The sequence below is a fragment of the Miniopterus schreibersii genome (assembly GCF_964146895.1).
Source record: "Miniopterus schreibersii genome assembly, chromosome: 20".
Lineage (NCBI taxonomy): Eukaryota > Metazoa > Chordata > Mammalia > Chiroptera > Miniopteridae > Miniopterus > Miniopterus schreibersii.
The window spans coordinates 11,111,017-11,136,970 of NC_138122.1; the positions used below are offsets into that span (position 1 = coordinate 11,111,017).

Consider the following 25,954-nt stretch of genomic DNA (forward strand, 5'->3'; position numbering starts at 1 on the left):
TTTAAAACAAAGGCTACCACGTTTATTTTGCGAAATGTAACAATTTCACTTTGAAAAAGCCTCGACATAAAAAATTACCTTTAAACCCCATTTTCACATAAACTAGGAAATTTCACAAATGATAAAGTTCTTTCTTCAACAGTCAATCTTTTCGATCTCATCCATGTCTTCAGGGTCGAGCTGCTTAATGCTGCTGTCTGAAAGGACAGGTGAATAAACCGGTCTCACCCAGGGCCCACCTGGAGTCTCATCCCTTCCCACTCGGAGATTCTGAAGACAGGGACACCTGCGAACATGTGTTCCTGTGACACCGGTGTGGGAAGCCTCACGATGGGCGCCTTCTCCAGATCAGATAAGGAGGGGATGGCATCAAAATAACCCACTCATACTGCCTAAAACAGCATCATAAGCAGCCGACAATAGAACCCACATGTCTAGACACCATGGGGCAGAAAATAGGCCACGGCACATGTGAATGTCAGGGAAGGGGCCTGCTGAGCTCTGGAGGGGCGCAGTGAGTGGGTGCAGGGGCTGGGCTGCAGGACGGCCACAGGGAGAGGGAGGGACTAAGGCTCCTCCGCTGAGTCACTTCCCAGGACTGGATCTTTAGGAGCTTACACAGCAACAGTGGTTCTTAATGGTTCTCCCTGCCCCTCCCCGGGTCCTCAGTTATCCTAACACAGGACGATTAATCAGCTTCCCTGAAGGGTCCACAAACGTGCTGGTCAGTATGCGAACCCTTTAAAATTATATTCCAAATCGCACATGTGCCTCTGTGCATGTCCCTGGGGAGTGTCCACTGCTTCTCATCAACATTAAGGACCATGTCCTAAAGGTGAAGATGTATTTGGGGCCACAGCCGGGCTCCTCTTCCCCTGCTCCCAGCATATCCACAGGCTTTGGGGCCTGGGGTAATTCGACAAGTGGACACTCAGGGTGCATCACCCCTGGAGTTCCCATCAGAGTGCAACCTGCCAGTCCAGGCGCCCAGCAGGCCCTCAGAGCCTGCCTCGTTGAGGTGGGGGCTGCAGGAGGGGCAGCGGACCTCAGAATGTAGGACTGTCCTATTTGGTGGGGCGGGGCAAGTAGAAGGGAAAATGTAAATAAATGAGGAAGCCGGGGGCAGAATATGAGCACCCAGGACGCTGCTACTTTGCTTAGGTTGGTTCTTTACAGGACATGGAGATCTGGTTCAGGTCCCAGAACAAGCAATAACGTATAAATCTGAGTTGACATGGATGCCACGTGATTTAAAATTTTCTATTTAACAACCATGTGCTAATTGATCAAGTGTCGCACAGTAGGCTCTCTGGCACTGTGATTCAGAAGCCTCCTGTCCCATCCTGTCCCGAGCCCCTGGGTTGGGATCCATGACCAGCGTCGTCACTGCCAACGTGAGCAGGCCCACTGTCCCCTGTGAACGATGCTACTTACTAAAGTGGTCCTGGATCTTCATAAGCAGGGGCAGCTTGTCGACTTCGATCATGTTGAAGGCAAGGCCTTTTTTCCCAAAGCGTCCCGTCCGCCCTATGCGGTGGAGGTAGGTCTCGTAGTCCGGCTCCTCCAGCTGGTTCACAGGGAGATCAAAGTTCACCACAATCGTGACCTGCTTCACATCAATCCCTGGAGGAGGAGAGACAGCGGAGGTCCCTGCTGCTCCTTCCTTAGGAGACAGCTGTCCAAGAACCACACTTACCGGGGGGTCCTCATTTCACAGACCCGGTCTCACAGGACTGAGGGGGCGCTCGGGTCAGGCAACCTGCTTGTACAGCATGTCTGCCATGCTCAATAGGAGTCAGTGGAAGCTAATTCTACAGAAGCCTGAATACATACACTGTGTGTGCACATGTGCGTATGTACACGTGTGCGTGTGTGTATGAGAGTGCACAGTGAGAAAGGCTCTTACCAAGAGCACAGAGCCCCTGCCTCCTCTCTGCTCCCTCTGTGCCCAGTTGCCAGCGGGCCCTTAGCCCATGTCCCTTTCCCCGTCACAGGGCACAATCAGGGGGTGAACAGATGCACTAACTGTGATACATCCATTCAACGGAATACTACTCAGCAAGAGCAAGGAATGAACTGCTGATACATGGAACAGCACTGATAAATGCAAAAGCATTATGTCAAGTGGAGTAAGTCAGATAAAGAGGCTGCCAACTGTAGAACTTAATTTATATGGTATCTAGAGAGACAGAAATCTGATCTAGAGTCGCCAGGAGTTGCAGAGACTCACTACAAAGCAGCGCAGTTTTGAGGGGAGATGGCAATGTTCTGCATTTTGATTACAGTGATGGTCATAGGACTATATTTGTCTCTCAAAACTCATTATATAGTGTATACTATACATTGAACACTATACTTAAGAGTGAATTTTAACACATATAAATTATACTTCAACAAACTTGACTTTAAGTACACACACACACACACACCTACCTCGGGCACAGACATTGGTTGTTATAAGAACTTTCTCTTTTCCATCCCGAAACCTCTGAATGATGGAAGCTCGCTGATCCACGGTCAGCTCTCCACTTAACAAAGACACCTGGTGGCCATCCTGCATCATCTCCACCGTCAACCACTTGGCATTTCGACGAGTCTACGTGAAAAAGCAAAGCCCAGCCCAGCACCCCAAGCTAAAGCAGACTGGCTGTGTTCACGGTGCTCAGGCGTGCGGGCGGGAGCCGGGAAGGGCTGTCCTGGAGGAGCTAGAGTGTGGCATGGAATTCTGTGCTTCTGAGGGTCCCAACCTCTCAGCCTGTCAGAGCTGTGGCTTCTCAGCCACGAGAAAGATGCTAAAACACTCCACCTATCACACGCGGTGGTATAATGACGACATGAGGCAACGTGCTAATGATAACATCAGACCCTAAGTGCTCCACGCCTGCCGGGCATGCTGCTAAAATCTGTTCACGCAGCAATCTGACCAAGTAGTTACCTAATTTCATTTTTAAAATTAAAAAAAAAAAAAAAAGCCGGGCCAGTGTAGCTCAGTGGTTGAGTGCCAACCCATGAAGCAGGAGGTCATGGTTCGAGTCCCGGGTTGCAGGCTCGATCCCCAGTCGGGCGCATGCAGGAGGCAGCCAACCAATGACTCTCATCACTGGGGTTTCTCTCTCTCTCTCTCCCTTCCTCTCTGAAATCAATAAAAAACATATTTTTTTAAAAAAGATAGAAAAAATTTTAAAAACCCAAAGCTTAAAAACGTGAGTACCCTGCCCAACCTAACACGCTAGCCCGTGGCAGAGCTGAGCTTCCCTTTATCCCACGCGTGCTCTCAGACCTGGGCCGGGCCAGGGGGCGCCACTCTCGCGCAGGGGATGGGAGAGCAGGACAGACGGGAGCGCAGAGCGCCCGCGCGATCGGGGAGAAAGCAACACGAACACATGGGCACTGGGAATGTCAGGTTGCAAAAGATGAAGATAAAAGCAGCGCATTGCCAACAGTGAGGGACCGAGTGGCTGCTTTACTCATAGCAGGTCAGGAATGGAAGGGGACGTTCTTCACCTGATAAAGGGCGTGTGTCAAAACCCCTCCAGAAACATCGGCCTCCGTGGGGAAGTGGGAGAAGCCTCCCCTCCGCATGAGGATGCCGTCTCTTTGGCACAGGGAGGGCCCGTCCCATTGCTTAATCTAACTTCCACCCGCAAGATACAAATCCCTTCTACTCAGGTTGCCCTGAAGATTAAACCGCGTAATAGGCAAGAAGCGCTGAGCACGGTGCCCGGCCACGGCGCCCTTCTGAGTATCACTGTCCCCCGACTCTGCCCGCAGGGGTCCGGGCGCGGCCGAGTCGCGGCAGCTACCTGGCAGAAGATGATGGCCTGGCCGATGGTGATGCCACCATAGATGTTGCACAGGGCTTGGTACTTGTCCTTCCTGCTTTCGCACAGCACGTAGTACTGCCGGATGTTGTTCAGGGTCAGCTCCTCTTTCCGTAGCTTGATCACATTGGGGTCAGGAATGATTCGCCCCGCAAACTGCCACACGGACTCCTCGAAGGTCGCCGAGAAGAGGAGCATCTGGCACTCGGAGGATAAAGCTCTGTTGGGGGGGACAGGAAGGAGTCCGTGACCGACGGCCACCCGCGCGTGCCACTCTCCCCGGAGGCAGCCGCCAGCACCTGGTGCCTGCTGCCGTCAGTGGCCCGCACACCGGGCAGGGCTGAGCGCACAGGGGCGCCCGCAACCCCGCACCTCCACGCACAGAGCAGCGGGTCCTGCTGCCGCTCGCCACCAGGACCTGCAAACGCACGTACACTGAACGGGCAGGTCAAGAGCAAAGTTACATGTGTGTCCTGCAGGGTTTCAGCTTTTCACACCCATGTTCTCTCCGGGAGAAGCAGAATCACGGAGCCCAGTGAGTCCAGACGCCGCTCACGGGCTCGTCCCGCACAGAGTCGCGCGGGGGTCCAGAGAAGGAACCAGGCCGGTCATTCCAGGGTGGGGGTCCCGGCAGCCAGGACTTCTCATCGGACGAAGTGGAAGGACCTCCCAGCTGGACGTCCTGCGCACTCCTCACCTGCGAGACTGAGCGCTGCATTATCAGCTTTCGGCCACTTTTCAGTGAGAACTGGGAGAAGCGCTTAATGAGTTTCAACGGCACAGAAATGGAAGGAGAGGCCTCCTTAGACACGGGCCTCTCCGATGACCGTCACTGCTGCCGGCCACTGGGAAGATCTACAGTGCTGGCCTGCAGGAAATCTTATCTTTAAAACGGGACAAAAAGGATGTCCTCTCCAATCTGGAAATACACTGAGGGTCCGAATGGAGGAAAGGACTGTAGCAAAACAGAAATTACATGTTGCTTCTCCACACGGTCTGATGGCCTCTGAGTATAGGCAATATCTGCTTAATCGGTCCTCCGGGATTTACATTCTCCTTGAGAAAAGTTCTATATTTATGTATCTTAACACTATACAGTAGCAGCCTGTAAAATGCAAGCATCCATTTATAACAAGTTTAAATAGATTAAGATCAATTGCTACGTCACAGATGAAACATTATAAAATAGTTATATTTCTCTCAAACATTTATTAAATTAGTTCTACTATAAGCAATTACTGTAACTGCTACTGTTAACTAGTTCTACTGCTGCTTGGTTTAAATAGTAATTAATGTCACAGGAAATCAGAATAATATATAATGTCAAATAAACATTTTTCATCTTTTTATGTTAAAGTACCAACACATGTATATGATTGCTTCTTCTATATTATTATATTATATTATATTATATTATATTATATTATATTATATTATATTATATTATATTATTATATTATATTTATTATATTATATTATATTATTATTTATTCATTTTGTCTGCTATGACTATGTCCCAGGTTGGCTCTCTAAAACGTTGGTCACTTTAAGGAAAGAAACAACGTTAAGAAATTTCCCCAGATCTGGCAGGCACACATTTGGGGAATGAAAGAGAGCACCGTGTGCCGAGTACAATGAATTAAAAAAAGACCCCGACCGAAGCACATCACTGATAAGTGTCAGAACACCCGGGAGAAGGAAGGCTCTAAAAGTCTCTGGAGAGAAAGAAAACATCACACAGAAGTCTTGGGATCAGGATGACATTAACCTTTTCGGCAACAACACTGAAAACCGAGAGTATTCATTACAGTATTTTAAAAGCCGTTTCTGTTTTCCACACTGTCTCTGAATTTACAGGGGAATGCACTTCAACCTGGAAGGCGACGTGCAGGCAAACCATCAATCCAAAGGTCAAATTTGCAGGTACAATGAAGACATTTTCAGACAGGTGTCAATGGTCAAATTCACAGGTACAAGCGAAGACATTTCCAGACGGGCAGAAACTGGAAAATGAACTAGTTTCAGGAAGCCGTTAGGGAACAGACTGTGTAAACCAACAGCAGGCCAAGAGGGACCCAGGGAAACGGGCTGAGGACCCAGTGACGGAGGACAGGAGGGCCTGTAATGACAGGGGCGCAGCAGGTCTGGAGAGCAACCAGTCCAGGCCGGGACCAGAGAGAGGGAGTGGGAAGGGCTTCAGGAAAAAATAAATAGTGGGTTTTAAAATTGTATTTCCCTATTTGGAGATATCACTGACATGATGCACATGATGAAATAGAGAAAAATTAAAGATCCCCACACAGTGACACCTACTAAACACATGAAAATAGGCAATTATGACTTCTAGGGGAAAACCTAATTTTAACAATACACTGTTCAGCGGTGGACAGTATTTGTAATGTCACAGTGATATCAATACTTACTGTTAATGAACCAAACTTACAATATGACCACAGAGAGGTGTTAGAGGGGGCAGGAAAATGAGAGCGAGCGGTGGAATGAAAGAACTAAATCCCGACCTCCTCTAACGGGACGTCGGCAGACAATGACTGTACATCAAGAAACAGCAGTACGGCCCGGCCAGCGTGGCTCAGCGGTTGAGCATCGACCGAGGATCCAGGAGATCGCGGTTAGATTCCCGGTCAGGGCACATGCCCGGGTTGCGGGCTGGATCCCCAGTCGGGGGCGTGCAGGAGGCAGCCGATCAATGGCTCTCTCATCACTGATGTTTCTCTCTCTCTCTCTGAAATCAATAAAGACATATTAAAAAATATATATATAGCAGTATGAGCACTTATAGTTATGAAGGTTAATATCACAACAGGGATGCATTCTCTAGGGCATGGGGCAGGGGATTACTGCTTTTCACTGCAAGTCTTTCAATACTATTTGAATACAACACTAAACGTATGCTTTGTTTAACAATAAGGGATACAGAGTTCTAAAGCCCACTCCCAGAAATTCTGATTCAGTCAGTCTCAGGTTAGGGCTGGTAATCTGTCATTTCCAGCCCCATCAGGTGATCCTGAGAGACAGGCCTAGGACAATGACAGGATTTATTTAACAAATTGCAGGCAAAGTCGGGACTAGGCTACTAGGCTCCTGATCCCGGGTTCCATCTTCTCTAAACCCTGATCTATCCACTGTAACCTTAAAGCTCCATTGGATTTCAATAAACTCTCTTTAGAACTTTGCTCCAAATACATAAATTAAAAAAAAATTACTGGCACATTTTGGAGCAAAACCCACTCTATGGATTCATCTGTAAGCCTGTGGGGCAAAAGGAAAGCAGTGAGGAAGGTGGAAATTCACAGCAGCCGGAAGGCCTGTGAGCTGGTGAGACTTGGTTTGAAAGGCGACAGAAGTAGGGAACCGAGCAGTAAGGACAAGCAGGAGAAGCAGACAAATGAAATTTCTCACCCGGGCATGAGAGCCTGGAAGGAGGGGTGCATCTGAAGATTACCTTTGAATCCGAATGCTTTGATCTGAGAATCCTTGCGTGGCGATCATAACATCTGCTTCATCCAGGACAAACACACGGATCTTAGCCAAATCAATTAATTTCCGCTTGAAGTACCAATCGAGGACAGTCCCAGGGGTGCCGATTATAATCTGCTGGGTGACATCAGTGCTCCTGGGAACTAGGGAGAAAAGGGCTTGAAGGGCTCCTTCAGATGCAAACAGCCCACAGTGCAGGGCAGTGCGACACAGAGCTCTCACCCCAGGGACACGTCTGTCCGTGTGCAGACCCTGAGGTCACTGTGGCTTTGAACTGTGACGAGTTTTAAAATAAATTTCCTAGTTTTATGGTGATGATAATATCCTGAATATCTGATTCATTTAAAACGCCACCCTGCAGCATTCCCGCTGTCCTACAGAAATGCTGGTGCAGCTGTGAAAACCCTACAAACCCTCCCCAAATGGAAAATCACCACCATGTCTACCAATAGGTTACATTAAATAAATTAAGGAACATTATGCAGCCAGTCAAAAGAATGAGACAGGGCGATACGTATTGATATGGAAAGATGCCCAAAACATGTAAGTTTTTTAATATTATGAGAAAAATACTCCCGTTTTGGTAAATACTCTAAGAAAACACATACATATACATTTGTCAGTGTATGAGCTCCAAAAAAAAAAAGCAAAAAGCAAAGGACTGTTAACAAAACTGTAGTTATCTTTGGAGGCAGGTTTCTGGAGGAAAAAGAAGAACACTCACTTTTACCCCCTAATCTGTGTTTTAAAGATTTTTTTCCCTGCCATACACATGTAATACTTTAATGAAAAAGTTAAACAGTAAGAGCTGTTCTGCGCCAAACAACTGAGCTTCAAAGAAAGGAACATACAAAGTGTCCTCCTGCAGGGTGTGCGAATGGGGGACACAAGGGTCCCTATGATGCGCCAGGCGCTGTGCACAGGGCTTTGTCCACATCACTGCGTAGCATCCTGACACCGGCTCTGTGACGCAGGTGCTACTACAGCCCCCACTTTAGAGACAAGAAAGCAGAGAAGTTATATGACGTGCTTGTTAGTGGTAGAGCCAGGATGTTAAAAATCAGCCTAGGCCGGCCAGTGTGGCTCAGTGTTTGAGCGTCGGCCTAGGATCCGGGAGATCGCGGTTCGATTCCCGGTCAGGGCACACGCCCGGGTTTCGGGCTCCATCCCCAGTAGGGGGCCTGCAGGAGGCAGCCGATCTATGATGTTTCTCTCTCGTGGATGTTTCTATCTCTCTATCCCTCTTCCTTCCTCTCTCTCTCTCTCTCTAAAAAAAAAAAAAAAAAAAAACAATAGAAACGTGTTTTTAAAAAGGATCAGCCCAGACAAGCTTCGCAGCACATACCTGGGTTCCCTCGAATGGCATACATCACTTGGACGTCCACGCAGAATTTCCCCATCTGCTCAACCACACGGCCCGTTTGCAGAGCCAGTTCATACGTAGGCGCCAGGCAGAGGCACTGTGCAGTAGAGAGAAGGGGGAAGGGAAGGTTCAGAAGCCATCACGCAAGGCTGACAAACGACTAAAATATGTACCCGGAGAGGCACAGAGATTTGGGTTGAATAAAATATTTTAAACTGCATACAATTTAGCAGCTGCTGGATATATACTCCTCCCTGCAGGGTTGTGAAGACACACAGGTTATGGGGCATACTTTTTTTTGGTGGGGGCGGAATGGGATGTAAAAGGGCTGGCAATCGAAAAGAGGGGGTGTGACAAACTTCAGCTAGAGTGGGATCCTCACCACCTCCAGCCAGCGATGAAAAGTCTGCCTCTTTCCAGAACACTCCCTGCTGGATCTGATCTAACTTTGCTTCCTCCAGCTCTCCCACGTGTTCCTCCCACCCCCCGCCCCCATCAACGGCGGCTGCTGAGTGGAGATGTGGGTGGGAGGAGCTGGGGCGATGTTTAAAGCTTCAATGACAGGCCTGTGATGGGAGAGCAGAGGGAAACACAGCTAACGTGCAAAAGACAGTTTCCACAGACATTTCTCAAACGCGGCTTTTCCTGAGGAAGCTTTATTCATAATATCCAAGCCCAAATACAAATTTCAGTGGACTTGTCAAAAAACAAACCAACCACCAGATGATTTCATATGTGTGGCTTTAGTATTCACGGCCCCAGCGTATCTTGTTGATCAGAGCATGAGCGTCCCGAGGGCACCCTTGTTTCCCCAGCACTGAGGGCACTCAGCACTCGGGTACTCAGCTTGTCCCACGAGGGGGTGAGTACAGTGTGGAGACAGGGAGCGATTCACAGATATTTCCATGAGTGGAAGCTAGACCAGGAGCAGGGTGAGCACAATTCCAACCCTGCTCGGTCAGTCTCTGACACCTGTGACCTCATGTGACAGTTCCCTCTCCAAGCCTCACCTGCCTCCCCGGCTAACTGGGTGAGGTGGACTGGAAGATCTTCAGGTTCCACCGCTGTGGAGCATGGATGCTCACCTCATTCCAAGCAGTGCTAAAAATGCAACTGTTTCATTTAATCTGCATGAGGCAAATACTCATTCATTTGCTCATTCACTCACTCACTTGCTCACTCACTCATTCATTCATTCCCTCATTCAGTGTTTACTGAGTGGTTTCTACAAGCCAGGCACTGTGCTCGGTGTCAGGATTCAGAGTGAACAGAACTACGACCCACGCCTTTATAAATGTTATCTTTACAAACAAGGAAACAGACTCAGGGAGATTTACTTCCTCGCCTAAGACGTTCAGTCAGTAAGAAGGGAGGCTGGGACTGGAACCACTCAAACTGTAAAGCCTGCACTCTCGATCGCTGTCCCACACTTCTGCCCAATACTCTACAACTTCATGAAAGAACGTCTATTGTAAATATGGTATCGTTGCAGTAATACTGCCTATTACTAAAACATCATCGGCACTGAAAGCAATCCCGTCTCTCTCGCAGCCCTTCCTCACCTGCGGGAACAGTTCCGAGGTGTTAACTCTGCTTAGCATTGCCAAGACAAACGCAGCGGTCTTTCCTGTTCCAGACTGGCTCTGGGCTATGAGGTTCTGGGGTCTGTAGAAAAGAGGAGACCACTGGGCATAAGCTGAATATAAGACCCTGGGCATGAACCGAATATTAGAGCCTAAAAACAACCAAGCTGCAATTACCACTACCCTGGGAACTCACGGATGCGCCAGCATCATCGGGAGGGCCATCTCTTGGATTTTGGATGGTCTATTAAATCCCATTGCATAGATCCCTTTTAGCAACTCTTCCTTTCTGTGAAAACAAACAAAAATCAAACACTTAAAAGCTCATGATTGGTTGAGTAACCTCAGAAATACGAACTTGAAAGGTGCATTTCTAAATTAAGCCACTTGGTAACTGAGCTTCAAAAGTAATATTCAGAAATCAGACTATATATCTATCAACGCCCAAACATATGCAATCATGCCTGTACAGCTGGACCCCTAAAATAATAAGCTATACTATAAACCTAGGGCAAGGACAGTAATAGAACCTAACACTGACCTTTCTGTTGAACCAAACAAAAAACTCATCTGACAGATGTCCATTAATTTGCCAGGAAGAGTTTTCTTTCCCACATAAGCAGAACTCTACGTGAAATTTGTTATTTAATTCTTATTAATGAATGGCAAACTTTGATGTTTTAACAGCTATTTTCATAGAAGACAGAAATTTATGTAGGTGATTCTTTCATCAATTCTGTCTAGGGGCAGAAGACACTGTTACCTCACCCTTCTGAGCCAGTACTTTTAAATGCTTCTTTCCTGGGGTCTCATGACAGATGCCAGGAAGAGAAAGTGCAGTGGGCTGGAACTCCTCCACCTTCAATAACATGCACGTCTGAGATGTGCTTAACTGGCAGGCTAACTGGTAGATGACTGGCAGCCAACTTTTAACCATAGGAAGGCTTCTCCTTCCATTCAGAAAATGTCTGGACACTGGGATTTTGGAGTTTTCCCCTTTACACAAGTCCGTATCGATAAAATGCATTTCTTTAATGCCAACTGATAAATCCCTAGGAAACGCAAACCCATTTGGGAAAGGTATTCATTTTTAAGCCACTTGAAACGCAATATAATTAGAAAGGAAAAACTTCTAAGTTATCTAAAGGGGGTGGGGGGACATTTGTGTCATCAATAGTCTTGTATCTTTACTCTGGTGTAGAGATTAGCAATATGGCTGTCTAGCTTAGCTATTTCCCTTAGCACAGCAGGATTGAAATATTTTACCATCAAAAATGTTCTCGCCCTAGCCGGTTGGCTCAGTGGTTAGAGCCTCGGCCCCTGGACTGACTGAAGGGTCTCAAGTTCGATTCTGGTCAAGGGCATGTACCTTGGTTGCAGGCTCGATTCCCAGCCCGGGTTGGAGCACATGCAGGAGGCAACTAATTGGATGTGTCTCTGGCATCGATGTTTCTTGTTCTCTCTCTCTCTCTCTCTCTCCCCCCCTTCCTCTATCTCTGAAAAGCAATGAAAAAAATATCCTCAGGTGAGGATTTAAAAAAAAAAAGTTCTCAACTTGCTGAACAGTGCAGGCATCCCAGTGTTGTTCTTTGAGCTATATTTTAATTGCATGCAAAATGTACACATCTCATTTTAATACTGAATATTGGAACACAAAGGAGATCCTGGCAGTTTTATGATTAGCAGATTAGTTTGCTCTGTGCTGCGATTCCCGGCATTTCCCCCACTGAAAGAGTAAAAGTACTCACAGCCGCAGCTCTTCAAATGTTTTCACTGAGTAGAGGGGAGAGCTGGGATCCTTTTGTAAGACTTCCACTCGGTGACTGGATTCTACTAAGGACTGCCGGATTAACTTGTTTAAGAGTGAATTAGCAGCCAAATCCACTAAAAAGGCAAGAATAAAAAGGGAGATATTTATGCTTTATAGCAGGGGGGGAACTCAGGCTTCCCAAATGACACCTAATAAGTTGCTCCCTCCCGCTGAGTGGTGTATATCAAGCAACTGCTCCTACTCTCATCTTTCTTCTAAATAAGTTTCTAGAAAAAAATGACATAGCGCCGAGAATTTTTTTTTTTTCTCACGAGGATCCAGTTTCTTACAGTCTGCTGCTACACCAACCTCTAACTTCAAGCAAGTCTACATCCATCGCCACCAGACCCCATGTTTCCTCGCCAGCTGGAAATTCTTAGCCCCTCCCTACTACATACTCCATTTCAACTTCCTCTAGAAATACACCCCACTCCTAACTTACTATTATTTCTCCTGACAGTCACTAACTTATAAAGAAAACAGAAGCAAAGGCGGTTCTCCAACTGACAATACATTACTCACATCATGAAATCATGATGAACTGAAACAGAGTGCTAGGGGATGCATGCAAATGAATTTGTCTCCTACCTACTTCTACTTCGTCGTCTTCTGCGTTATTAACAGAATCATCTAAAAGGGTGGAAGAGAAACGATATATGTAAAGATAAGCGCCAAGCAGAGATGGGGAGCGCGGGTATCATCCCAATTTCTCCTGCCCCCTCAACAGTGTGCACTGGCGGGAAGGGTCCTCCAGGGCAGGGGCGGGCACAAGGACTGGGAAAGGGGCCGAGGGCCTTGAAGGTCAGGTCAAGGGAGCCAAATCTGCTTCAGTTGCCAGGGACAGGAGGAGAGCAACGCTCCTCCACGGAGGCCAACCTGCTTTACCCTGCACAGCACTTACCCGGGTGTGGGGCTGCAGTACTCTTAACACCCCGAAGGTTCTTCCGGGGGTGGATAAGGTTTGAAAACTATTGAAAGACAGAAATTTCAACCAATATTAGGAAGGGAGACTTCAAGAAGGCCAGCGCTACCCCTAACGGGAGCTGGGAGGGGTGCAGCAAAGGCCACCCAAATACTGTGTGTCCTCTGCAACGTCAGGTGCAGGTGCCTTTGGGGAGCTGCGTGAATTATCCTGACACTGGAGGGGCCTTTCGGCGGCCCCTGCACCTGCAGCGCCTCCTCGGAGGCCTCTCGTCCTCGGGGGTTCACGCGCGCGAGGAGCGCGTCGGTGGGGAGCGGGGGCACGCTGCGAGCCTAATGGTCACCCTGGGAGCGCAGACAGCGCGGGGTCTGGCTGGCCCCGGCTGCTCTCCCGCCCTGGGCTTCCAGGGTCTTCATGTCGCCCTCGCAGACCAAAGGCCTCGCGTCTCTCGGGGTCTCCTTTCTCGGGGTCTTCTTCCAAGTCCTGGCGGCTCCAAGCGCCCCTCCCCCCCCGGACCCCGCCCCTCCCCCCACCCCCGGCCCCCGGCCCCGCGGATTTCCCGGGGAGGGCCGCCCAGCCCCCGCCCCTGTGCCCTCCGGGTCCGTGGCGGTTACGTGGCTGTTCAGGTGCTCGCTCTCGGCGGCCCCGGGCTCGCCTCCCCACAGCAACGACGCCATGGCTGCGGCCGCCGCTCGGACCCCAGCACGTGCGTCCAGCGCTGCGAGGCGGGTCGGGCCCCGCCCAGCGGCCAATGGGCTTCCCGCGGGGCCGGCTCACGTGCCGCGACCCCCGCCGCCCGGCGCAGGCGCCTGGGCTCCCCGGAGGAGGGGGGCGGTGTCCCGGGAGGAGGAGGGTTGTTGGGGGGCAGGGGGAGCTGCGTGCATCCGCCCGGCGGCTGGCTGGCCGGCCCCGCAGCGCGCCGGGTGCTGGGAGCCGCGGGGGGCGCTGCGGTTGCGGGGCGCTTGCCCGCCGCTGACCTCTCGGTAAGGCGACAGCGGCTGGCGACTCTGGGCAGCAACAACCCTCGTACTGATTCGAGTCCTGCCTCCCCTACCCCACCACTCACTCCCCGGGTCATTCTCTGGGTGGTCGGGCTGGACCCCCGCCCCGCTTCCAGCTCTCGAGCCCACGTCTTCCCCCCCAGATCTCCGCATCCCCGTGACAAGCGGCGCTAGGAAAGCGGAGGGTCAAAATGGGTGCATTTCATCCGACAAACGAATTCGAGCTCGAGGGGCGTGGCGAGGAAGTCGTTTAGGCTCCGACTCCCGTCCCTGTCCCTAAATGCCTGTGATGCCCCCAGACCCCGGCTTATTTTAATTGATCCCGATGTGTGCCTGCCCCTTGCTAAAGCAGTCCCGAGAAAGCTGCGCTTGTGGCACAGCCTCCACCTCCACCTGCACTCCATGATCCGGGACAGATTCCTTCTACTGCTGACTGACTGCTCAGCTTGGACGAAAGAACCAGATTTTTTTTTTTTTTCCCCTAACTGGAATCTTGAGATCTGGATCAGCCTCTGGAAAAAACTAAGATCGAGTTATACTCTCTCCGTGGTGCTGAAGCCAGGCTGCCCCGTCAGTCGCTCGCTGGCTCCTCGATCCTTTGTGCTGAGGTTATCGTATCCTTTTCAGCTCTTGCACGTGGCTGGGTTGCAGTAGTAAATGTTTTGTTTTGTTCTGTCTGGCCATGGTAACTGTCGACGAATTTAAATAGGTATAAAATTGAGCCAGATTCTTTTAGTTTTGTATAAGGGTGGCAGACCTCTGAATAGTCACTTATCCATTATTTTAGCGCGCTATAATTTATCTGTTTATTCTTGTACTACGCTAGGCCTTAGTGGAGAAACAGTGGCCAACTGGAAAACACTAGGCTGATTTCCACAGCAAGCCTGCACCCCCGCTCTTAGAACTACATTTCCCACAGAGCTGGACTACAACTCCCATGAGCCCCCGAGCGTGCCCGGGAGACGCAAAGCGTCAGCTTCCTGTCTCGTGAAAAGCCTCTCGGCCGACGATCGGAGTGTAAGTGTGGGGCTTTGGGGGTGAGTTGTTTTATGGGTTCTACAAGAGGAACGGACGGATGGACCGAGAGTTGGACGTTTCTCTCTTCCTCGCCCCCCTTCTGTGCCCGACCCTTTCAGGAAGGTGCCGGTACGTGGCAGCGGGACCTGTTTGTGTCTAGGGCTTCTTGGAGCTCCCGGCGGACACTCGCGAGCGGAGGAGCGGCTTTAATTCGGTTCTTAGAGGGCCCTTGGACTGCGGAGGGAAGCCTCTGCTGCCTCGTTGAGAATTGCTTGCTCGTAAAACAAAATACGAGTACTGGTCGGGAACCCAGTAGGTTGTGGGGTGGGAGGAAGGCGTGGAGACATTTTTTCAGATCGTTGGGGGGGTATTAGTGATCATAGGTTTGCGTTTTCAGACACTGAGGATATTACCCTCCTCTCATTGGTTTAGAATACAATTTATCGTGGTAATACTTTACTAGTCCACTAATTACTAATATTTTCGAAACTAAAACCTTTATATATATCTATATATATATAGATAGATATAGTGATTTCAGAGAGAGGAAAGGAGAGGGAGCGAGAGAGAGAGAAACACCAATGATGAGTGTCATTGATCACCTGCCTCCTGCACGCCCCCGACTGGGGAGCCCGCCACCGGGGCATGTGCCCTGACCGGGAATCGAACCGCGATCGCCTGGATCCTAGGTCGACGCTCAACCGCTGAGCCACGCCCGGCAGGGCAAAAACCTTTTTTAACTTTAAAAAATGTGTTGAAACTAGTGACGGCTGCTTTAGTGTTGACAGATGCTTGGCACACGCATGAATACCCTCTGATAATTTGGCGGTTCCCTTCCAGGTGTTAGAGGTCTGCCTGGGAACCACTACTTCACCCTGAGAAGGTTAGGTGCGCTGGAGAAAGCACTGTACTGACTCAGGAGTCTTGGGCTCCACTCCTCCTTTTGCCATAAATTTTATTAACCAGCGCCTCAAACCCTTTGGACTGGTTCTTCGGTTAAATACAGGGTTGAACTAGATAATCACTTTGAAAACTTTATTTGGTAATGTTGGGCTTTGAGATACATATAAAGGAGGTAAATCATTGGAGCGTTTTGCTGTAATTTGCATGTAAAAATGCCATGTGGCTTTTAACTTTTAAAAAACATAGATTTAAAGAAAATAAAAACTACCTTTAATCCCACCACCCAGTGTTAGGTTTTGATCTATCTTTGTGCTTTGCCTTCGTGGTGCATGTATGGGTGTAGGACTGAGATCCTACTGCAGTTTGTAACATACTTGTTTCACTTAATTTACACTTTCCATTAGCTTCCCATGATTCCCAATGACTGACGTTCTATTTAATTACCTCATTCTTGCATACTTTGCAGTTTTTACTTACTTGCAGCTAATATATCCTACACATGTCTGAGTCACTGATTATTTTCCTGATAAATGCCTAGCCCTGGAACTGGGTGAATGAATGATGTAGCTTAAGTATTATGGAGATGTATTTTAGCAGTTGGGTCAAGGTTATTCATTTTTGTCACAGCTGTTTTTCTTTGAATGAGCAAACTATTTCTGCTATCAGTCTCTGTCTTCATATGTTAAAACGGACAGCCTTCGGTTTGTAGATGTTCCTTATGGGATTAGAATCATCAAAAACAAGGAGATCCAATTTAAGGTGAGCAGAATTAGTGTTTTGGTCTGTACCAAAAAGGCCAGATTCATTTTGGTACTTATGTCTGCATTTAGTTCCAGGTGTTAGCAGTTTGAGGTTCTGTTGCAGTGAGAATAGCCTTCAAGTGACAGGCATAATTTCTAAGACAACATCAGGGGCAAATTAAAAAATTTGGGCAATACATTTAAATAATTTCACAACAAAGCTTGGGCTAGAATCCTGTATGTCATATAGTGCTGCTGTTGAGCATCTATTAAAAAGCATTTGACAGTTATCTAGACTTTCTAATGCAGGAGAGCTGTGCTGTTACCTTTCTTCTTTCCTTTAGGTTTGTGGGTGTAAAGGGCAGGTTTTTCCCTTCCCTTTGGCTCTCATTTAGGTGGTGAGAGAGTACAGTTGGAAGGAGACTCACAACTCAGGCTTGAGATCATCTTTCTTTGGGAAGTATTTATATAAGGGCAAGTCCACAAATTTCCAAAATTCTTTAATGAATAAGCTTAACACCCAGCAACTTTAAAAACACACTAATAAAAACAGCAACTCACATTGGCCAAAGGTAAAGAGTACAGAACAGAAACAGTGCTAGCTGACTTTGCTTACTGATCTGCCAAGTAGAGAGGCCGGGTCTGTTTTCCTTCCTCTGGCATGACTTCTCGTGCATTGCTGGATTTGAGTGGTAATTTGGCAGTTAAGTGGCATCTGATACCAGTGTGACATATACCTAGGAAAAACCAATGGTGGGTGAAGTCCTTCTATAATGTGCCATGAGCTTCAAGTTAGTTGTTTCTATTTAAATAAAAGGAAAGCTATAAAATACCAGGTTATCCCAGTCTTGTGAAAGGAGACCTGGGTTAAAAAAAAAAAAAAAAAAAGACTTAAGAAGGAGAAAGAGGAAAGGGAAGCTTCCTGGGCATGACCCCATTGGCAAGGTCACAACGGATACCCCAACAGAGGGCAGACCTTTTCTTTTCAGTTGGTACTAGATAATTGTTTGGAACATAAATGTGCTGAGGCTTGGGCTGGGGTTCTGCTCGACACAGCATCTGCTCTCGGACACCCCAGCGTAATTCCTTCCTGTGATCTTCACCAGGTAACCGCATTGAGTCCCAGTCTCGTTTGTACTCAAAATAGCGGGCTACCCTGTCTATCTTGCCCCGGTTTCTGCTTAACTGGTCCAGCCTTGGGAGAATAAAGGACTTGGGTCGACTGGCAACAATCAGGTCTTGTTCATAAGCTGGAGGGCCCATTCCTTCTCTTTGTAGATAGCAGTTGAGCTGATGTTCATGTGGTAGGTTAAGTTTTTCTGAAATATCAACTGGGGACTCCCTGTCTTTCTGGAACTGAAGGCTCATCAACCTCTGTCTTAAGTCCCAGAGATCCATATCACTTTCTGCACCGGACTCTGATTCACTGATAATTGACTCATCTGTCACTAACACTTCCCCATCCGGCCTCCTGCGCAGCACCTTTCTCTTCATCACTGGCTTTCGGAGTCTTTGGGAGGCCTCTGAGACTGTGTCTGAAGTGACATTACTTTTTGCATGTGGGTACTGCAGTTGCACAGGAAGAGCATGTCGTTTTCCTGGGTTTATTGAAGCTTTGCTGTAGGGATCATATTGGGTAGACTGGGCTTCTCTCCTGACATCTCCCTCACCCCGCCCTGCACAGATCTGGGTGAAAGCTGTAGCAGCCGCCAACATTTGTTCTTCTGCATCCATATTAGCCCAATTTTGTCCACTAGGTCCCATGAGTTCTTCCATTGCTTCCTTTACACTGTAGGACCTTCTACAAGAGAAAACACTGATCAGTTTTCTAATGATAAATTTCCAGCTCATAAATTGTTCACTCACTTCTTGTCTATTCTTTTATAGCAGTGAAATGAAGAAAGAATGGCTAAGGCAATCGCAACTACAATAGTTACATAAATTCTAGATTAGTACAGGGTAGTACAGGAACAGTCTGGAGGCGCATTAACCCAGTTCTGGGGAATCCTGCTTTCATTCCCACTCTCTGCTTATCACTCCCACATTCTACTGCCTGGCAGTTCTTGCCACCTTTAGTAGCTCCTAGGCAGGATGGGTGAGTTCTGGCATAAGAAAAGCTTGACACTACATGATATGGGGCATAATGCTTAATGTACGTTATGTAACTTGTGCTTGAGAGGGACACTTCATGTATCCAGCATCGTTCTATGTGCTTTACATTCATTAATTCGTGTAATCCTCACACTGTGGAATAGGTACTCTGATTATCTTTTCACAGATGAGTAACATGAGTCATACAGAGATGAAACAGCTTAGCCCAAGGTTTCACAGCTAATATGTTGCACAGAATTCCAATGTATGGATGTACTGTAATTTTTCAGCTAGTCCATGATTGATTTTAGGCTTAGTTTTCTGTTAAAAAAATGAATGCTACAATGAGTTATCTTATAAATTTTTACATATTGGTGCAAGTGTATGTGTATGTTGAATTTCTAGAAGTGGGATAGGTGGGTCAAAAGGTATGTATGTGCTCAATTTGATAGCTGTTACCAAATGCCCTCTAAAAAAGTTGTACTGCCCAGCCGGGCGTGGCTCAGCGGTTGAGCATCAACCTAGGGTCCAGGAGATCTCGGTTTGATTCCCGGTCAGGGCACAGGGTTGCGGGCCTAATCCCCAGTCGGGGGCATGCAGGAGACAGCCAATCAATGACTCTCATCATTGATGTTTCTATCTCTCTCTCTCTCCCTCTCTCCCTTCCTCTCTCTGAAATCAATAAAGATACATTAAAAAAAAAATAATGTACTAATAATGTGTTACAGAGCCTATTTCTCCATCCCTCTTCCAAAGTGGTGTACTATCAAACTTCCTAGTCTTTGCAGTTAGTTTGGGTTAAAAAAAAAGTTCTCATAAAAATTGGCGTTTATTTAAACTGAATAAAACTGAGCATCTTTTCATACATTTATAAGCTTTTTCCTTCTCTTCTTTGTATAAAATGCTTATTCTTTTCCCACTTACCTCTCAGGTTATTGGACTTTTTCTTATTGATATATTAAAACTGATTTATATATTCATGAAATACTTAGATATTAAGGAAGTTATGTAGCCTTTTACCATCATTAATTTTTTTTTTTAAAGATATATCTTTATTGATTTCAGAGAGAGGGAGGGAGGGGGAGGAGGAGAGAGAGAGAGAGAGAGAGACATCAATGATCAGAGAGTCGTCATTGATCGGCTGCCTCGTGCACGCCCCCGACTGGGGATCAGGCCCGCGACTTGGGCATGTGCCCTGACCTGGAATTGAACCGCGATCTCCTGGATCCTAGGTTGATGCTCAACCTCTGAGCCACACCCGGCCGGGCCCCATCGTTAGTTTTTTATTTTGACTTTATTTTTTGCTGGCAGAAACTTATTTTTAGGTAGTCACAGTTTTGGTTTTCTATGGTTTCTAGGTTTCTGCAGTGTTTTACTTAGAAAATGCCTTACTCACCCCAAGATTTTAAGGAAGTTATTTCATGTTTTCTTCTAGTACTTTTACAGTTTCATGTTTTAAATTTAAACTTTTAATCTAGCACAGATAGAAACTCAAAAGGCAAAATACTAAATGAGCTACCTAGACTTACATAACATAGTCAGCCTTAGAACAGATGTGGAGATGATCTTCTACTACTAAAGTAACCATCAATCATAAGTGTCTAGTACCATCTTTAAGGATGTAGTACAGCTGTCCTCAGATTATTGAAATACTCCAGGAATTTCAACACTGACATCTAAATTACATTATCCAAACTAACTCTTCTAACTGCTAGAGGAAGAGATATTTTTTCAGAACGTGCATTAAATTTTAATTTTAAAAAGGATCACGATGCTTAATTACCTTTCTGCCATCAAAATTGCTTAAGGTGGGAAAATCTTGACTCCAGGTTCTACTTCCAATATAAAGTACAATCATTGATAAATTTCTTCAATCAGGATAGCTTCTATTGTACCACCTTTAAGACAAACTGAATATTAGGTGATAGAACATACAAGCCACTAATTTTATCTGAGATACTAGAAAGCAATAGACACAGTAGTTGTACATATTACAACAGATTTTAATTTTTAAAAATTCATTTTTAGAGAGAGAGAGAAAAAAACATCAATACAAGAGAGAAATTTGCCTCCCAGACGATCAGGGATCGAACCCCCAACCTGGGTATGCACCCTGATGGGGAATTGAATCTGTTACATTTTTAGTGTATAGGACGATGTTCCAACCAACTGAGCCACACTAGCCAGGGCCATATCAACAGATCTTGATTAGAAAGATTGAACAAATGTAATGAGAAGTCAAGAGGAAATGCTTTAGGGGAAAAATATCATTAACATCAGTCCTTAATAATCTCAGCTAATGAACAAGAGATATAAAATCTACAGTCGTTTTCCCTAAATGCTATTTAAACCTTAACAATGCTAGCTGAATATTTTTATGACTCCCCCCCCCCCCCCCAGTGAACTGGCCATACAGGATGGAAAATAATATCTGGATGGTCAACCTATAACAATTAAGCTAATGCTTGTATGCCAGGGCAGAAGCAAGTCTGCTTAAGGCATTGAATTAAATTTTAGATACTGTTTGAACATAATGGAAAGCTACTGACATGACCAACAGAACAAGCACTGAAATTGTTATCTCCTTTTACTCTTTTCAGGTAGTGGACCCTTATGATTCATTTATTCCTGAAGTTGTCTTATCATGGCTGAAAATGACATAGACAGAATCAAGACTGACAAACTCCTAAAAAGAGTACAAGAACTGGAGCAGGAGGTACAAAGACTTAAAAAAGAACAGGCCCACACCAAGGACTCACATGCTAGAGAAGATTCTTCAGGGGCTGGAAAAGCTAAGCGTGCATTTGATTTCAGTGCTCATGGTCGAAGACATGTAGCCCTAAAGATAGCCTATCTGGGCTGGGGGTACCAGGGCTTTGCCAGTCAGGAAAACACAAACAATACAATTGAGGAGAAACTGTTTGAGGCTCTAACCAAGACTCGACTAGTAGAAAGCAGACAGACATCCAACTATCACCGGTGTGGGCGAACAGACAAAGGAGTTAGTGCCTTTGGACAGGTAAGAGCCACTAAACTGTTCCTCAAAGCAAGCAAAACCAATATAGTCTAGGTGTACATACTGAGGGTTCATGTTATTTATATCTCTAACACATCATCTTTCTCTAATTCCACAGGTGATTTCTCTTGACCTTCGTTCTCACTTTCCAAAGGGCAGGGATTCAGAGGATGTTAATTTAAAAGATGAAGGCAGCGATGCTGCTAAAGAGATCCGTTACACTCACATTCTCAATCGGGTGCTCCCTCCAGATATCCGCGTGTTGGCCTGGGCCCCTGTGGAGCCCAGCTTCAGTGCTAGGTTCAGCTGTCTGGAGCGGACTTACCGCTATTTTTTCCCTCGTGCTGATTTAGACATCGTAACCATGAACTGCGCAGCTCAGAAGTATGTCGGCACACATGATTTTAGGAACTTATGTAAAATGGATGTTGCCAACGGAGTGATTAATTTTCAGAGGACTATTTTGTCTGCTCAAGTACAGCTGGTGGGCCAGAGCCCAGCTGAGGAGAGATGGCAAGAACCTTTCCAGTTATGTCAGTTTGAAGTGACCGGCCAGGCATTCCTTTATCATCAAGTCCGCTGTATGATGGCTGTCCTTTTTCTGATTGGCCAAGGAATGGAGAAGCCAGAGATTATCGATGAGCTGCTAAACATAGAGAAAAATCCCCAGAAACCTCAATACAGGTAATTTAAAAAACAAAAACCAGCTATTGCTCACAGATTATTTTAAAATATATTCTAATATATCTTTCTCTCCCCACAACTGTCTAAGTAACGAAGTCACTGAACCTTTCTTCATGCAGCTTTTAGTGTAACTTGTAGAATGTTATGAACATGTAGGAGGGAGTGGTATCTCTGAATTTGCTTATTACATTTCTATCCCAGTCGTAAGAAATAGGCGTTTGGTCCAGGCCCCTTAAATAAAAGCACATTCATTTCTACATGTTTTCCCCATTGAATTTATGCTAAGAGGTATTGTTAGGTTCTGCTAAACAGTGAGCATTCAGACTATTCATATTAAATCTTGCTTGCTTTGTATTATGGAGTAGTCGTACTGCTATACTTCAGAATTTGTCCTAATTTTCAGTTTCTGAAATGGAAGGAAAGGTAGGAAAAAGTCAACTTTCCTTTTAGGAGCAGGATGAGATCAGATAGACCAATAATTCATTCCTACACAGGAACTCTATGAGTAAGTTTTTACTTTATACTATACAATATTGACAAATTTGGAAAAACACCAGCTGTTTTTTATTTTATAGGCATATGGTGGAGCCAAATGAACTTCCTTCTAGGTGACTTGTTACCACTGAAATTTACCCCAATATAGATTAGGGCTAACCAGTTGCCCCACAGTTTGTTTTTTGTGTTTTTTTTGTTTTGTTTTTAGTTATAATGTGCAAGGTTAGGGATAGTGTTGTATTTTTTAACTATTAGATACTTAAAAGTGACATAAAGTTATTTCCTTCCTTTTAACCCAATTAACCCTGTTTTTCAAGAATTGTTGAATGGCTACTATGTATTCTCATACTCTGTTTTCTCTCTCTCTCTCTCTCCCTAGTATGGCTGTAGAATTTCCTCTAGTCTTGTATGACTGTAAGTTTGAAAATATCAAGTGGCTCTATGACCGGGAGGTTCAGGAGTTCAATATTACCCACCTACAACAGCAATGGGCTAATCAAGCTGTTAAGACTCACATGTTGTATAGTATGCTGCAAGGACTCGACTCTGTGGCAGTACCCTGTGGGACAGGTATGACAGGGAAATCCATGGGTAATATTATTTACCAGAACCAAAGTTATACAGGTTATGGGGGAGGTAGATTTATATAAAGTTTGGAGGTGATTCTGTTGTGGTGAAGTATCCATGTAATGATTGATTGTACATATTATAGGAACAAAGACGGATGAAGTGATAGAATGGAGAAATGTTAAGCCCTCTATCGTAAAGCAGACCAGTGCCTTTGTAGAAGGAGTGAAAATGCGCACATATAAGCCCCTAATGGATCGTCCTAAATGCCAAGGATTGGAATCCCGGATCCAGCACTGTGTACGTAGGGGACGCATTGAGTACCCACGTTTATTCAATGAGACAGAAATAAAAGCCAAAAGGGAATGTTTTGACACACTAGAGGAAGAAAATACTATTTTAGAGAAACCAACAAAGAGAGTCTGTGTTGATACAGAAATTAAAAGCATCATTTAACCACAGAAAACTCACCAGGATCTAGGAGGCAACAACTAGCAAATGGTAGGTGGGCAGAAAGGGAATATAGTATTTACTGCAGTAAGTCCTAGAAGTCAATGATCAGCTCTTAAAAAAACAGAAAACCAAAAAGATCACAGGCCCCATTTAAGGAAGTTCTTGCTTGAACAGAAGATCAAACATTCTCTCATTCCTGTCCAAAAGGATTGATGGAAGAAGCAAAAAGCAGATGTAAAATGGAGATGTATTTATATATACCTGGAGACCTGTGCCTCGCGTTCAAATTTATTAAAGCCCAGTCCTGCAAGTGTCTAATTTGTTGTGCTGTCCTTTTTAAAAGCAAACGAGATATTCACTACCCATCTGAATTTGCATAAAGAGCATGCCTGATCAGGTGTTTTGTTTTCTAGGACAAATTAAAAAATTAAATTTAGTCAGTTAACTATCTGATAAATTGGTGCAGTGCCAGGCACAGTCCTACCTGACAGCGAACTAACTGAATGAGGCACAGCATCTCTCACGAAGCTTATCAGTGTAGTGCTGTGTGAGCCACAAATGGTCTCTGCTGTATATTCTTTCTTTTTCCAACCTTTTACACATGCAGAAAACATTGTTAGCCAACTGGCCATGCAGTTTACCAACCCTGGCTAGTGGTTTAAGGAAAGCTCTTATAGAGAGATCCAAGCTAAATCTTGTAGAACAATTGGGAGCCAGTTGAAGTGGAGACAAAGCAGAGCTTTAGTGTGTCTAAGGCAGAGATGCAGATTGTATAAAGAGTTAAAGATGATCACATTTGTCTAGTTTAGAAAGGTAAGCAAGGGTCATGTCTGTAGAGCCTTGCAGACCTTCTAAAAATGCTTAGGTTTTTATTTTGAGGCACCTCTGGAAAAAAAAAATTAAAGGCCAGAATTGTGTAGCACAAATATTGCTCTGTGTTCACTGTGGACTGGAAGAGGGCAAGACAGTAGGACCAAATAGGCGGCTGTTGGAGTAATCAAGGAAATTGATGGCCTAGACTAGATTTGTATACACACACACACATACATACATACATACATACACACACACACAATGGAATATTATTCAGCCATAAAAAAGAATGAAATCTTACCATTTGCAAGTGAAATAAGTGAGATAGAGAAAGACAAATAACATATGACTTCACTTATATGTAGAATCTAAAAAAATAAGCAAAACAGAGATTCACAGATGCAGAGAACAAACTAAGGGTTGCGAGATGGGAAGGGTGTGGGGGGACTGGGTGAAAAAAGGTGAAGGGATTAAGAAGCTACAAAATAGTCAAGGGGATGTATAGGAAATATAGTCCGTAACATTGTAATAACTATGGTACCAGGTGGGTACTAGAATTATCAGGGGGATCACTTTGCAAATTATATAATTGTCTAACCACTATGATGTACAACTGAAACATATAAAATAATATTGAACGTCAACTGTAACTGGAAGAAGAAGAAAAAAGCCCTGGCCCAGTAGCTCAGTTGGTTAGAGCATCGTCCTAATATGCCAAAGTAGCAGGTTCAATCCCCTATCAGGGCACATACAAGAATCAACTAATGAATGCATAAATAAGTGAAACAATAAATCAATGTCTATCTCTCCCTTTTCCTCTCTCTCTCTAAAATCAATCAATAAAATTTTTTAAAAAGAAAAATTAAAATAAATTACTCCTTATTTTTAAAAATCAACTCTAAAGAAATGATACATGGCACAAAAAGCACAAACTAAAATGTCATGCTTGGGACAGTTTATAGAAGCAAAGAGTAGAGGATCAGGGTCTTAGGTCTTAAGTAGATCATTTCCAGTTTAACTAGGTTATGCTATCAAATCTAGAATAAGCTTTTAGTGACATTATTTTGGGTAGCTGCCATAGAAAACAACTCAGGACAATCATCATAGGAGAAGCAAGTGAGAAGTCCCAAACTGTAAACTTTGCAGAATTACTGCAGTTATGTGAGGTAATGTCCGT

The 25,954-nt window shown here is 45.6% G+C and overlaps 3 protein-coding genes across 9 annotated transcripts in view; 1 reads left to right on the forward strand and 2 right to left on the reverse strand.

Moving 5' to 3' along the window:
• DDX25 (DEAD-box helicase 25) lies at positions 1-13,894 on the reverse strand. Of its 2 annotated transcripts, XM_081122937.1 has the most exons (12): positions 13,612-13,894; positions 12,977-13,043; positions 12,664-12,705; positions 12,014-12,149; positions 10,462-10,554; positions 10,245-10,347; positions 8,665-8,779; positions 7,285-7,462; positions 3,804-4,041; positions 2,434-2,596; positions 1,435-1,623; positions 1-197 (listed from the first exon to the last, which is right to left on the reverse strand). In XM_081122937.1, exons 1-12 carry the CDS (start codon positions 13,672-13,674, stop codon positions 136-138), a joined length of 1,449 nt encoding a protein of 482 aa, XP_080979063.1. In that variant the 5' UTR covers positions 13,675-13,894; the 3' UTR covers positions 1-135. The 2 variants fall into 2 exon arrangements, with proteins under 2 accessions (XP_080979063.1, XP_080979064.1); XM_081122938.1 differs by lacking the exon at positions 12,977-13,043 and having other exon boundaries at positions 13,612-13,702.
• PUS3 (pseudouridine synthase 3) lies at positions 13,834-24,282 on the forward strand. Of its 4 annotated transcripts, none has more exons than XM_081122941.1 (6): positions 13,834-13,980; positions 14,825-15,015; positions 21,350-21,768; positions 21,884-22,449; positions 23,324-23,514; positions 23,657-24,282. In XM_081122941.1, the coding sequence occupies exons 3-6, from the start codon at positions 21,394-21,396 to the stop codon at positions 23,965-23,967; spliced, it is 1,443 nt and encodes a 480-aa protein (XP_080979067.1). In that variant the 5' UTR covers positions 13,834-13,980; positions 14,825-15,015; positions 21,350-21,393; the 3' UTR covers positions 23,968-24,282. The 4 variants fall into 4 exon arrangements, with proteins under 4 accessions (XP_080979067.1, XP_080979066.1, XP_080979065.1 ...); XM_081122940.1 differs by having other exon boundaries at positions 13,859-14,606; XM_081122939.1 differs by lacking the exon at positions 13,834-13,980 and adding an exon at positions 14,561-14,606 and having other exon boundaries at positions 14,825-15,144.
• HYLS1 (HYLS1 centriolar and ciliogenesis associated) overlaps positions 17,142-25,954 on the reverse strand; it is an 11,515-nt gene continuing 2,702 nt past the window's right edge. The window contains exons 1-3 of one of the 3 annotated variants that reach the window (XM_081122944.1): positions 21,992-22,077; positions 20,533-20,647; positions 17,142-18,459 (exon numbers count right to left, since the gene is read on the reverse strand). In XM_081122944.1, coding sequence (XP_080979070.1) covers positions 17,550-18,459; positions 20,533-20,543 — 921 coding nt within the window. In that variant the 5' untranslated portion in view covers positions 20,544-20,647; positions 21,992-22,077 and the 3' untranslated portion in view covers positions 17,142-17,549. Of the gene's footprint in view, positions 18,460-20,532; positions 20,660-21,991; positions 22,078-25,954 lie in introns of those variants that run through there. The other 2 variants (XM_081122943.1, XM_081122945.1) reach the window with 2 other exon arrangements.